The sequence below is a fragment of the Centruroides vittatus genome, unplaced genomic scaffold, assembly GCF_030686945.1.
Source record: "Centruroides vittatus isolate TY-2023 unplaced genomic scaffold, ASM3068694v2 contig_1229, whole genome shotgun sequence".
NCBI lineage: Eukaryota > Metazoa > Arthropoda > Arachnida > Scorpiones > Buthidae > Centruroides > Centruroides vittatus.
Genome location: NW_027120790.1, coordinates 158,028 through 172,628, shown reverse-complemented (window position 1 = coordinate 172,628; position 14,601 = coordinate 158,028). Strand labels below are relative to the sequence as shown.

The window sequence follows — 14,601 nt, the reverse complement described above, 5'->3', positions numbered from 1 at the left end:
TACAATTACTGATTGGCATTAAGAAATTGCTATGTTGAGACTGTTTTTCTTTCCTGGTTGTCTCAAGATCCTCATTTTTAATCAAAAGTTATCAAAGGTTGTGAACAAACCACACAAGAAGATTGTTTTTTTTCCCCCAGCAAAGACCAAACATTTTTAATTATATTAAAACAATTTTTATGTGTGAGGATTATTTGCTGGGTGGATGACTACTATTATATGTTAAAATTATATTTTGACAAAAAATAGTAGTTTAATAATAAATCTTGGGAAATTTGTGTGAAACTTGGGAACATATATTCTTTCATTGTATAAAATTTCAAGCAAGTAGGAAAAAGCATTTGATAAGATTTAAATCCTGGAAACATAATCAATGTGTCCTGTTTTTCTGAAAACAATTATTATTGTATATTTTATTTTATATTATCTTGTACTAGGGCTATTACATTAATTTGTTAAACTGTACTAACTTCAGTTTCGTGTATATCACTTTGTGTTTCATTTTGTAATATCTTGTATTAATTTATTATATTAACTTATTTTGTTGCACTAACCTCACTCTATGTAACCCCCTTGTAAAGAACTAAAGTACAAACAATTAAGAATTATTACATATATATATTGTTAATAAAATAAATTTTTTTCATATATATTTTGTGTTTTTTTTGTACAAATTAAAGTTATAGATACTATTCATCACTGTAATTTTCTGAATTGTTATTCAATTTTGTTGATTTATCTACAAAGTATGAAAGAAAATATAATTTAGAAACGATAAACATAAATGTAATTATGTTATTCAAATTTACTTTATTTAAAATGTAGATTGATATTGAAAATAATAATGATTATACAAAAAGTTGTAATTATATTATATATTACACATATTATCTAAGTTTACAAAATTTAAAAAGCAGAATAAGGAAAATACTGATTATGATTATGTTTAGTGATTATGTTTTAGATGAATATGTTTACTCCTAATTTAAAGTTTCATAAAACTTAAAATTAAGAGTAAACATATTAACACACACACTTTTGACAAAGATCATCATCAAATGTAAAAGAATTTGAAGCTATTTTGCAATAATTTTTGAGATTTCCATCATCATAACCAAATCACCAAAAATTAAATTTTAAACAATTGTATGACAAAAAACATGAAAAAATACAAATTGTTACTTTCATTTTTTTAAATCAGTTGCATTCTAAAACTTAGAACAGTAATTAGTAATTGTGTATTTTGTAAATATACAATTTTCAAGGTAAATCACATTATGATGCTTTATCACTTTTCCTTCTTTGCACTTCCATCTACCTAAATATAAATCATAAAAAAACTTTATAACCTCTTCAGTTTCACTACCAGAAAAAAGTTTTATTGTTCAAAATTCTTTTTATAGTATAACTTATTGATATGTTCTGCTGTATAAAAATCAACTGTTTGAGAAAGTATTGCAGTTAGTTTTTTCAAAATTGGATGTGTCATATACGACACATTGGATCTCTGGGTACGCATTGAAATATTTTTAAATGCTCTTAATACAATACAATAATATAAAACTATTTTACATTAAAAAAACTTTTTTAATGTTCTAATATTTTAAAATTACAAAATTACAATTATTAGAAAGATTTTAAACACCAGTTACTCCAAACCATTAAAAAAGATATCAAGAAATTACATTGCATGATATGCTTTGAAGCAATTTCTTCTTGTGACTAAACACAAATACACTTTAGTACCTGCTGACCAGTACATTTCTATTCTTGGATTGCTCAAGTATGACATTGCCAGAGATGCTCCAAAAAATTTTTGTATTTAATGGGGGGTCATATTGAGAGACTTCCCCATTCGTGTAAGTGATGACCGATTTGTGGCTGTCGAAATGGTATCAAATATACTGATTGGAATGTATTTTATAAAATATTCCTGTGGATCTGCCACAAGAAGACTCATTTCTTTGTTACCCAGTGTAACATTTGTAGATTCTGAAGTGTTAGCATTAAACTATAAAATAAAAATATTTAACTAATTTTGATTAATTTTGAATTTAGACTATTTACAAAAATATAAAATTTTCGAGTCTTTCTACTTCCTGTTTCACTCCACCACAGAAGTAACAGCGTATTGGCTTGAATAAACTTCAGTAGAACACATGGTAAGTTATAAAAAATTTCACAAAGTTAAAATTGATCGAAACGCCGACCTTTTATTTGAGGATTCGGCGTCCTTGGAACTGAAGTTTATTCAAGCCAATATGCTGTTACTTCTGTGGTGGAGTGAAACAGGAAGTAGAAAGACTCGAAAATTTTATATTTTTGTAAATAGTCTAAATTCATAATTAATTGAAGATATCCTGGGGTGTTCATGTTATCATGTATGCTTGTATGCAAATATTTAACTGTTTAAAACTTTGCTAAATGTTTTTATTAAACATAAATTTTAATCATAATATGTGATTTATGTACATTTATACATAATATTTATTAACAGAAACAATTTAAGGAACTAATTTTTAAAATAAAGTTTATAATTTACCAAGATCTGTGTTTGGACCCTTTAAAAGAGTAGAAAACGTTTCTAATCTTACAATTTCTCTTTCTGTTACACCAAGTGAATTATGAAATTGAAGTGGTTCTCTAGTAGATAGCCTCTGTGGATAGGAATGTGGCATTTGTCTAATTCCTAGTCCTGGACCTTGAGGGCGCTTATATGAAATGACTGGAAGGGAAAGATGACGAGAAGGTGATGACGCATCTAAATATATATTCAAATATAAGAAAAAAATTTTTGGACCTACATAAATTATTAATTTAGTATAAAATTCACAGGCAATTTATATAAAATATTTTAGAGAAAATTAGTTTAATTTTTGCATTTAATTGTATTATTTGTTGATTAATTTATAAACTGATTGAATAAAAGATTTAAAATGAAATAAAAGTTTGAAAATGGTTTAATAAAGAAGTATTCTTGGAAACTGCAAAATTTAATTTCATGTTTTTAACAACGTTAAAAATTAATAACAACTATTTATATTACATTATAAATATTTTTATTTTTATTAAAAAATTAGACATGCTGTAAGAAAGTAATGTTTTTAGATTTTTTAAAAAATGTAAAAATGCCAGACAATTTTTTAAAATTGATAGGTTCCAGTCTCTATTTTCTTTGTTTTATTGACACCATGTATTTGTTTGTTGGTATGTCAATATGATCGCTACATTGGAAGCCTCTCTAACAATGACTACAATTTTATTTCACTCTACTTTCTATTTGCTTATCATTTGAACTAACTAAAATATGCTCTTTAACAATGCTGAACATAGAATAAACCAAACTGTATTTCAATGTTGAAGTTGTTTACTTGCAAAGATTTTTAAATTACAATTTGATATTTCAAAATGTCTTCAGGTTGAGCATATACCATTCAATTTACAATTTTTGATAAAAGTATATTAACAGGTTCCAAATGTGCCATTTGGTTTATTTTTAATCTAAGTTTGGTGTTGTTAAAAAGCATATTTTTATTTACTACAAAAACTGCAAAATGGTTCTCACTTTTAAAGATGAAGTGACTCATCAAGCATACCCAGCTGCAATATCTATTAAGTTCCCATCAGCACAATTTAATTCCTAAATGGATCTTCATTAAATACATCTCCATTCCACAATGTATCAGGCTGACTGTTCTGAAGGTAGAATGAAAATTATTGGCTAAGCTCATCACTGAAAAAATGGGGAAGAGGGAATGGGAAATATAAGAAATTTACATCAACTTTACAAAATTGATGTAAATTTGCTAATTCTGTGATGCATTTGTGTGTAATTCATGGATATTCATCAATGTCAAAAGAACTGTTTTTTTTTAAAAAGTTTACCTGAATTTAAAGGTTTCAATAGTCTATGAATCTCCTCTTCCAACGGTTCATATGTATATAAAGGAAACTTGATCCCCTGCTCTTTGTTCATTGTGCCTAACAAGTAAAGTGTTAAAAATGTTAAAATGTTACACTTTTAAAATAAATTATGGCTCTATATACAAAACTTTTCTGATAATAATATATATAAATATTAATCACGTATCTCAAGTGTAATATTTAATAAAATACTGTATGCAATTAAATCAAAATTAATGAAAAATTTATTGCATAGTACTTACATATTTAAATGTGATTTTTGGTTTGATGAGTTTGATACCTGAAAATATATAGAAATAATGGGATGTAATTGTCCTAATAATAAAATTATTTAAACCTTTTTTTCCATAAGATCATTCAAAAAATAGTGAAAGTATAACTGCAACTAAAACTGTAACCAATTCTGTTCTTATTATTAATTTTTATACTTTCTGTTTTAATATTATTTAAAAATTATCAATCAATCAAACTTTATTTGTAATAAGGAGAACCTTGTTACAGGGGGATAGTATTATAATTGTCTTTAAGTTTACAAATAGAATATAGTAAGTAAGTAATGTGTATTGTAATAGGATTAAACCTGTTACATGGGGTGTTTCAATTATTAGCCAATCACAATCATACAACAACATATTAGTTCCGTATAATACATCTTAACTATTTAGTTTAACATTGACACATATATACATTAATAAAAGCTGAATCTTTTAAATAACATCTTATATAACTTAATTACAAAAATTTTAACAAATTGATTAGATTATAGTTACAATTCTGCTGTATGAGAAGAAATTTGTACTTGATATTTACATTGGTAATCATGTGCAACACACGGAAGTATTATCCATTTCGGGACCCTAATACTTTTTTGCGAGAACAAAACTTATATATTGGTAAAGATCCCTAAATCCATGACAATATCATATCAACTTTGTTTAAATTTAACTGTCATATTCTTTTTACACTTTTTAAAATGATATGATTCTAGTACCGCCTTTAAGATATCCTAGTTCCTATAAGATTTTTAATCTCCTCATGTGATAATATGCCATTAATATTGTTCCGAACTCTGGATGGAATGTTATAATGCTGTAGATTTTACTAATCACTTAATGGAAATTTCATTCTATGTTCTAATTAGTACTTTGTTATAAAAAAACAAAAAGTTAAATTTTTTAAAAAATTAAAAAAATACTATTTAGAAATAATTATTACAGAAAAATAATTCATTTAAATTTTATTACTTTATATAAAAAGACAATCAAAATATATAATGAATTTTTAAGTATTCTTACCTATATTATCATGGGACAAATAAGCATTCTATAATCTAATAATTACAACACTCTGCTGAAAATAATTTATTTCCCTTAGTATTCCTGCATAATGCATTGATGTTTCCATTATGACCTTCTAATTCCATATGAAGTTTTGATTCACCATTTGATTCTATAGTCCAAACTCTAATAATTTTTGGATATATACGATTAAAGATTAGAAATAAATTTGGCACTTGAGGTAAGTGTTAGGCACCATCTCTTATTAAAATTAATAATTATAATAATTTAAATAATTTTAGATTAAGGTCGCATTTTGTACTGGCTTGAACAGCCATTCGAGCTGGCAGTGTGGCTGGTTCACTGATAAAAGTCTGAAAAAAATTAGTTGTATTTCGGATCCAAGCTTTAAAATCTTTTCGTTAATAAAATCATGGATGAAGAATACGACGCTATTGTTTTAGGTACTGGTCTTAAGGAATGCATCCTTAGTGGACTACTATCAGTAAGTGGAGAAAAAAGTTTTACACATTGATAGAAACAAGTATTATAGAGGTGAAAGTGCTTCTATTACTCCACTTGAAGATTTATTTGCAAAATTCAATTTGCCATCAGCGCAGTTGAATGAATATGGACGCTCAAGAGATTGGAATATTGACCTTATTCCATAGTTTCTCATGGCTAATGGTCGGTTAGTTAAATTGCTCATTCACACTGGTGTAACACGTTACCTGGAATTTAAATCTGTTGAAGGAAGTTATGTTTATAAAGGTGGAAAAATTTTTAAAGTTCCTGCAGATGAAAAAGAAGCTTTAGTATCAAATCTCATGGGTATGTTTAAAAAAAGACATTTCAGGAACTTCTTGATTTTTATACAAGAATTTAGCATGGAAGATCCAAAAACATGGAAAGATATTGACCCCAATAAAACTAATACTGCTCAAATGTATGAGAAGTTTGGATTGGATAAGGATACAGCTGACTTTACTGCTCATGCCTTAGCTTTGTATCGAGATGATGAGTATTTAAATAGACCTTGTGTTGAGACAATTTTAAAAATTAAGCTGTACAGTGACTCTCTGGCACGATATGGAAAAAGCCCATATTTGTATCCACTTTATGGTTTGGGAAAACTGCCACAAGGATTTGCACAATTGAGTGCTATTTATGGTGGTATGTACATGTTGGATGAACCTATTGATGAAATTGTCCTGGAGGATGGTAAAGTAGTTGGTGTATGTTCTGGAAAAAAGATTGCAAAATGCAAACAAGTATATTGTAACCCATCCTATGTTCCTGATCATTCAGAAAAAGTAGGACAAGTTTTGTTGTATTTGTTTGATGAACCATCCTATTCCAAATACTAAGGATGCATTATCTTGTCAAATCATCATTCCACAGAAACAAGCAGGCCAAAAATCAGATATCTATGTTTCATTAGTATCTTACACTCATCAAGTTGCAGCTAAAGGTTGGTTTGTAGCTATGGTTAGTACTACAGTGGAAACCAATAATCCAGAGAATGAGATTAAGCGTGGACTTGATGTATTGGGACCAATCAGACAAAAATTTATATGGGTGAGTGATGTTTATAGACCAAAAGATGATGGCAGAGAAAGTCAGATATTTATCTCTGAATCTTACGATGCCACTACTCATTTTGAGACTACCTGTCTTGATGTATTGGATATCTTCCATAGAGGTACTGGAGAAGATTTTAATTTCTCTAAAGTCAAGCATAACTTAAGAGACGAACAAGATTAGAAATTTCAAATAGCTCTTTCACGACCCATTTTGTCATTAGAAATATCCTTTCTATACAGTTCTCTTTAAACTGCTGTGATGATGAAGTTTCAGGAGAGTTTCCAGAAATCAGCTTTATATGTTTTATTTTTTATTTTTAATTGTCTTTTGAAAAATTGGTGTATGTATACATAACTCAAATAAGAAGGGAGCAAAGTGTCCAATAGGGAATATTGTCCTAGGCTGTAAAATCTTGTCTTTTCACACTGCATTTGTTTCAACAGTTAAATTGTAAAAATAGTAATGTGACACTATAAATGTTACAATAACCCATCTGATTTTTGCAATGGTTAATGTAATCTTAAAAGGTCGACATACGCTACATCATATTCAGCCTGTGTAAAACAGTTAAATGTAGTGATATAAAGCTCCGCACTGCATCACAGCAACTAGCAACCATTTAGATGCCGTGAAAACATGGGAAATGTATTGTATTGATTTTCAAAGTCTGTTGGCTGAAATTAACATTCCTAACAGAATGTGTATCTAGTAAGAATGCTTATTATTTTATTGCAACTTTGAGAAATGGACATTTGAATGTGGCTTTTACCTTAAAATTGCCACAATGGAACAACATAATTTTAGATTAAACTGGAAGAAAAGGCTAACGCTTACCTCAGTGCCAAATTTATTTTTAATCTTTAATCGTATATATCCAAAAGTTAGCCCGATAGGAATATTTTAAATAATTTGAATAAAAAAGATCTCTACAATTTATATAACTATTTTATCAAAGCGACAGAAATGTTAGAAAGTTAACTCAGCAGAGTCAACTTATGATAATACTGTTAAGTTGTTTGGATATAATGTGATAATTATCAATTATTGTTAATAATTATTAATTATGTTAATAATAAACTAATTTGAAATCTATTGTATAAAAATTCTTGACAGTTACATTATTGAATGTTCTATTATCAAAGAATTTGAATAAAATAAAATTATACAACCCCTGTAACAGAGATAATCCTTTTTTGTTAATAAAGATTGATTAATTTTTATTTTATAAAATAAAGATAAATTTTTTAAAAAGAGATCCAATTTTACTTAAGAACTAATTCAGGAGCTTGGTTTCCTTCATACTGAGGACAATATTTAAGATGAAAACAAGATACTTCTTTATGATTAGTTTTACATTTACTCTGAATAGAATTTATTAAAATATTTTGGATGCATAATTCCATTCTTGCATACACAGATATAACTGGATAAAATCTATATAGATAAAAATTAAAGTATCTAAGTGTACAATCTGTGTTTAACATTACATTAATCAAATAAATTTTACTTTTTTTATTAAGCTACTAAAGTATTTTAATGATTAAAATATCTATATGTTCCACAAAAATAATATTTTGAGTTCAACTTTCTTCATAAAAAATTTACAGCGCCATCTTTCGTTTAAAATAAATAATCTTATAAAATAGAAACGACTAGAGATATTTATAATGTGCCGCCATCTATCGCAAATATTTTGAATTATTTTAACGTATTTTTCGAAAAATCGTAAATAAAATACATTTTTATTAAGAAATTTGCTAACATTCTTACAAAATAACAATAAGTCATAGTCATAATTATAGAGCCAATTCCATGTTTAAATAATCAAAGTTTCTATATTAAAAACAACATTTGGATCGAAAATAATTTAAATAAAAATGTTTTTGATATACTTTAATACAAACATATCATAACTTATTCGCTTGTTAAAAAATAAATCATATGAAACATTTATAAAAGAATATAAAAGCTTTATAAACGAAATAAGACAGTACCCCAGTCACGTGACACCACACTTCCGCTACGTCACCCTAGTCTGACGTCACCGTTTAAATATCCGCTTTAAAAGGACAAAGAAAAATTCAAACAAAGAAATATAACTATAAAACTAATACTCTAAAATGAATTAATAATACTCTAAAATGAAAATATATTAATTAAAATATACAAATTAATTTAATATAAGCAAAACTTTTTAAAAAAGTTGTAATATTGCTAGAATTTATATATAATTAATATCTACCAATTAATTAAATACACAAATTATATATTATAACAAACTAAATACATATGAAAGAACATACCATGTAGAATCTTCTACAAGTAAAAACGTGCTTATAATGGCAGCACTGTCGATTCGATAGTTGGATAAATAAAACCGTTGAAAAAATTTACTAAAATTAAAATTAACATAATTTACGATAAATGTAATAAACTAATACTTTAATATAACATAAAATTAATAGTATACTATCAAATAGTACATTAACCAATCTTAAAATTTAATTAGATTAGATAAAATTGCAATTAATTTACAGATCATTAACGTAAACAAGAATATACGAATTTTTTATAAAAATAATACAAAATATTAGCAAATAAATAATACACCAAATAAAAGTACACATACTTCCATATTAGAATTATCTGTTTTCATATTTTTAATACAAACGGTTGATTTTATACGAATTTTTTAAATAATATATGTGAATTGAACCCCATGACCTTGGAATTGGCCTGAGGGTACCAACTCCTGAATGGTTCGGCATTCCGTGAGGGTAAACGGGTTAATAACATAATTTGTATCAATATTAAAGGTTTGTTTAAGATTGAAGTTTCTAGTATAGAGACCGTTCGATAGCTTAAATTCTTATTTCTTTTAATTTTTTGGAAGTGTAGTAGTAGTTATTTATTTTCTTTTAAGGAGACAGAAGAAGAAGCAACCAGTTAAAAGTAGTAGCAAAAGTGATAGCGGCGGAGAAGAGAAATCGAAGCAGAATGTTGGCGCTTGCACAACTGAACCTACACCTGCACCTATTGCTGTTTTAAGTGCATCAAGTTGATCTTCGCTACCATCTGGTTCTGGTGCACAGAATCAAACGTATTTTGATAATGATGTGGGTCACTGGCTTGGATAGTATGACCTCATCTCAAAAAATGGAAGTTTTAAAAAACTGTTGGTCACCAACAAGTTATGACTTTGCTAAGGATGATGTGCAATTAAAAATAAACTTCAAATACAGCTGGTTGGCGAATTAGGCTCCTTAGCTGGCGTATTCCAAGAAATTAAAGGACGCGTTATGCATTTAGTGTTTGTTGTTTCCACCAATTAATGTGCGTGGTGTTTTGGGTTCTTTCATAATGAGGCCCTTGACTCGCTATAAAGACGTACGAATTCGCGAAATCTCATATGTCATCTCAGTGGCACAAATCGACGGCCACAGCAGCAAAATGTTGAAAATATACCCGTTGAAGTACAGTTGATTTCTGTCCACCAACAAGAAAATTGTTGCATTAATAATTTCGACTGTGATGTTTTGTGGTACACAAGACCTATCTTTGAGGGACAAAGGACAACATAAAGGTTTTTTGAAGACTTGATCAAACTCAAAATTGACGCTCGTGACCATATTTTAAAAGAACACATAGAAAAAGGCGCAAAAAACGGCACTTACATGTCACTACAGTTTCAAAATGAAATAATCGGCCTATGTGGGAACGTCATTACAGACGACATCACTATTGACGTAAAGAAAGCATGTGCTTATAGTATCCTGGCAGACGAGAGCAGTGACATATCAAGAAAAGAACAACTTTCTATTAGGGTTAGTTTTTTTAATGAAAATTTGATTTTTTTTTTTTTTAAAGAAAAGATTTTGGTTTGTGAGGAATTTCTAGGTTTTGTAGAGTTGACTGACATGGATGCAAAATCTGTAGCATCTGCAATTAATAGCTTTGTAGAAAAGGTAGGCCTTGATTCGAAAAGTGCGCCTGATGGGTGTTCTAATATGGCAGGAAATGGTGGTGGTGTCCAGAAAATTCTTCGAGAAAAGTATGTAGTATAGTAACTGTAAACAATGGCGTATTTTATAACTTTAATCTATGATATCTTTAATGTGTAAAACTTTTTGGCGCATGGTTCACATAAACCATAAATTATATAACTTAATAGATTCTATTGAATCTATTAATAGTTTAACGTCTAGTACATTTTTCCGATCTTTTTCTAATAGTAGCATCTTCTAACTTTGTGAATTTTTTCTTGTGGCATCATACAATCAGAACCTTAGCAATGTTTTTGGTACCTTTGGCAAATATCTAAACTGGTGCTCTTTTTTAACTTATTTTATTTTAAGTAGCAAAATGATAAAGACTTGTATTGTAACATAATTTTATTATAAATAAGAATTTATTATAGAAAAACAAAATATAAATTCAAAATAAAATATATCAATATGTACAAGGCGAGCCTTTATTATGTACAGGTACAGTACATACAACATCGAAGTTAAGATATTGATGGAGCCACAACTTTTTAATTATTCCTAAGAATATTAAACATTGTATACATAACTTATATAACCTACATGTAACATACGCAACTGATTGATACATAAATGCTCTGCTCATTTGCAGCCAAATTTCCTAAGATTATTAAATTTAAATATTGTGGCTCTATCTAAATCTGAAAATCGGAAATGTAGATAAATTATTTAGGTCCTCTCTGTATTGTTCTATTCACAAATTCAAGGCATTGTCTATGTCGATGTTTTTAGTGGTATTAGTGGCATACAAATTTGTTATTATAAGTTTATTTACTAGTCATTTGAATAAGCCATCAGTTAGAAAATATTTGCAGAGCTTTTTAGAGCCCGCGCCAATTACAGGCTTTGATCAGCCGATAGTTTGATTGGTCTTTAAATTACATGAAGATGTATGCAAATGCGCACACTCAAACAAATTCATATCGGCCGATAATAAAGTTTAATGGGCAGCACGATTCCCTTCAAACTCAATAGTTTGCTATTAATAGTAAACAGTGTGACGGTTGTGGCAGTGTCGGGGATGCACTCCAATTCGACTAGACCAGTGATTCCCAACCGGTGGTTCGCGAACCCCTGGGGGTTCGCAGTGTTTGCAGAGGGGGTTCGCGAAAATAATATTGTAATGGCGGATTTTTTAAAACGCCATTAAAATCAAAAGCAAAAACAAAACAAAACAAAAACACAAAAATTAAAGAACACACCCACTGTAAAACAGATTGTTCGCTGCCTGTTTGTTAAGAAATCTATAATAAATTTCAATATTTTCATTTCTTTTTTCCTTATTTGTTTTTCAAAATTACTTCATCAATATCAAATTATATCAACAATTTTATACATTATAATTTATTCCTCTTATTCAAGTAATCAAATACTATTCTCTTTTTATTACAAACATTTATTTATATTTAAAACATTTTATCAATGTGATTAGTATCATGTTCTGCTTTATATTTAAAATCATTGCAGCAGTTTTCCCTTCTATGTAATATTTTTTTTACAATACAATTGGAAATAAATATCAAATTAAGGCAGTTTACTACAGATTTTAGAATTAAATACTTGTTCACAACCGGAAACTGGGAGAGTAGTGTTGTATTAACCGACGTTCATACATAGGCTTAGCACTTGTAAAGCTTGAGTGATAGTGATACTGTGACTGTCAAGTTCTCGTGTAAATGATTTAATAATTATTAATTTAATTATTATTATAGCTTATTTTTATTATGGATCGATGGTTAAAAACGGGTCGTTTAGAAACGAGACATGATAATCGAGATGATAGTACTGAAAGCTGTAGTGAGGTACCGTTTCACCAGACGAAAAACAAAGGAAATGATGATAGAAAAGGGAAAAAGCGAAAATATGACAGCGACTATCTACAATTGGGTTTTCATTTTACTGGGGATGAGTCAGAACCTAAACCGCTTTGTGTTATATGTAACGAAGTTCTTGCCAACAGCAGTTTAAAACCATCACTTCTTCGTAGACATATTGAAACAAAACATCCGACACACAAAGATAAACCTCTTGAATATTTCAAAAGAAAATTAGCAGATATCAAAAAGTGTAGCCTTTCTTCTTTCTTGACTTCAAACGAAGATAGTAAAATGGCCCTTGAAGCATCATTTCGAGTAAGTTATAGAATTGCAAGATCTGGACAAGCGCATACAATAGCAGAAAATTTAATTGGACCATGTGCGAAAGATATCGCCAAATGTATGCTTGGGGAAAAGGCAGCAAAGAAAATTGAGCTAGTTCCCTTATCAAACAACACGGTGTCGCGTAGAATTAATGACTTGGCTAATTATGTGGAGAACGAACTTCTAAAAAGAATAAAATTGAATTATTTTGCAATTCAACTTGACAAATCGACGGATGTAACAAATGCCGCAGTCTTGCTTGTCTACGTTAGATATCTTTTTACGAATATTGTTCAAGAAGATGTACTATTTGCAAAACCTTTGAAAACCTACACAACTGGAGAAGCGATTTTCGATATGATCAATGGGTATTTTGAAAAGAATGGAATAAGCTGGTCTTATTGTGTGGGTGTGTGTACAGATGGTGCAAAATCAATGACAGGAAAATTTTCTGGTTTTGTGGCACGGGTGAAGAAGATCAACGAGAAAATTCAATGGACTCATTGTTGTATTCATAGACAAGCTTTAGTATGTAAGCGTATTCCTGCAGAGTTATCTACTACTTTAAGTGATGCTGTGAAAATTGTGAACTTTATAAAATCGCGTGCTACAAATTGCCGTCTATTCCGTACGCTTTGTGAGGATTTTGGAAGTTTCCACGTTTCTTTACTACTTCACACAGAAGTTAGATGGCTTTCCCGTGGTAAAGTTTTGACGCGTTTGTTTGAATTGAAGTCTGAAGTTCAAGCATTTTTTATTGATCATCCGTTTCATTTGTCTTCTTGTATATCCGATGTTCTTTGGCTGCAAAAGCTTGCGTATTTAGCTGACATTTTTTGTAAACTGAATGAATTAAATATGTCTTTACAAGGCGAGGGTGTCACCATTTTCAGTGTACATGATAGAATTGAGGCTATGTTGAAAAAGATCAATTTTTGGATTCAATGCCTGCAGATGAATGAGTATGGATGTTTCGATTCTGTCAGCACTTTTTTTTATCAGAAAATTCAATTAAACTTGACGAAAACATTAAAAGGAGTATATGTGAACATCTGAACTATCTTCGATTAACTTTCGATGACTATTTTCCCAACAGATGCAATATATCCATCTCAAACAACTGGATACGTAATCCATTTCAAGGAAATGTAAGTTCAGAAACCTCTCTAAATATACTGGAAAAAGAAAAACTCATAGAGTTATCTTGTGACAGTTCTCTAGAAGCAATTTTTAAAGATCAATCTTTAATTGACTTCTGGCTCAGTATACAAAATGAATATCCTGTTCTGTCAAAAAAAGCCATTGAAGTTCTATTACCATTTTGCACAACATATCTATGCGAGAAAGGATTTTCAACATATACTTATCTGAAAGATAAATACAGAAACAGGTTAAATGCAGAACCTGATCTAAGACTGAAATTGTCAGATATTGAGCCTAACTTTGAATTGCTTTGTTCTATCAAACAGCCACAAATATCCCATTAAGAGTTTTTCCAAATGTAAAACATAAGAACCAGTTTGTTAAATTTATCTTGTTTTCAACTTTTATAGCCATCATTTTAGTCTTATTAATGTTTTATTTAAATGTTTCACGATTAATATAATCAATTATTCTTCAATATGTAAAATA

General features: G+C 28.9%; 1 protein-coding gene, 1 long non-coding RNA gene and 1 pseudogene across 3 annotated transcripts; 2 read left to right on the top strand and 1 right to left on the bottom strand.

The window, feature by feature from the left end:
• Nucleotides 1–1,566: 1,566 nt before the first annotated feature.
• On the bottom strand, nt 1,567–9,129 carry LOC136987814 (uncharacterized). 2 transcript variants are annotated; one of them, XR_010882679.1, is made up of 6 exons: nt 9,089–9,129; nt 8,780–8,844; nt 4,167–4,204; nt 3,886–3,981; nt 3,566–3,696; nt 1,567–2,761 (listed from the first exon to the last, which is right to left on the bottom strand). It is a non-coding gene; the product is annotated as an uncharacterized lncRNA (long non-coding RNA). The 2 variants fall into 2 exon arrangements; XR_010882680.1 differs by lacking the exon at nt 8,780–8,844 and having other exon boundaries at nt 4,163–4,204; nt 9,089–9,121.
• LOC136987758 (rab GDP dissociation inhibitor beta pseudogene) lies at nt 5,550–6,992 on the top strand (annotated as a pseudogene).
• A 1,330-nt stretch (nt 9,130–10,459) lies between the features above and the next one.
• Nucleotides 10,460–14,456, top strand: LOC136987648 (zinc finger BED domain-containing protein 5-like). Its single transcript, XM_067285401.1, has 4 exons — nt 10,460–10,609; nt 10,658–10,750; nt 12,541–13,931; nt 14,006–14,456. The coding sequence occupies exons 1-4, from the start codon at nt 10,460–10,462 to the stop codon at nt 14,454–14,456; spliced, it is 2,085 nt and encodes a 694-aa protein (XP_067141502.1).
• The last annotated feature ends 145 nt before the right edge of the window (nt 14,457–14,601 follow it).

Coding starts and splice junctions, on each gene's coding strand:
- LOC136987648 (XM_067285401.1), top strand. CDS start 10,460: ATGTCACTACAGTTTCAAAATGAAATAATCGGCCTATGTGGGAACGTC. Junction 10,610..10,657: donor AAGAACAACTTTCTATTAGG/GTTAGTTTTTTT, acceptor TTTAAAGAAAAG/ATTTTGGTTTGTGAGGAATT. Junction 10,751..12,540: donor TTAATAGCTTTGTAGAAAAG/GTAGGCCTTGAT, acceptor TTATTATTATAG/CTTATTTTTATTATGGATCG.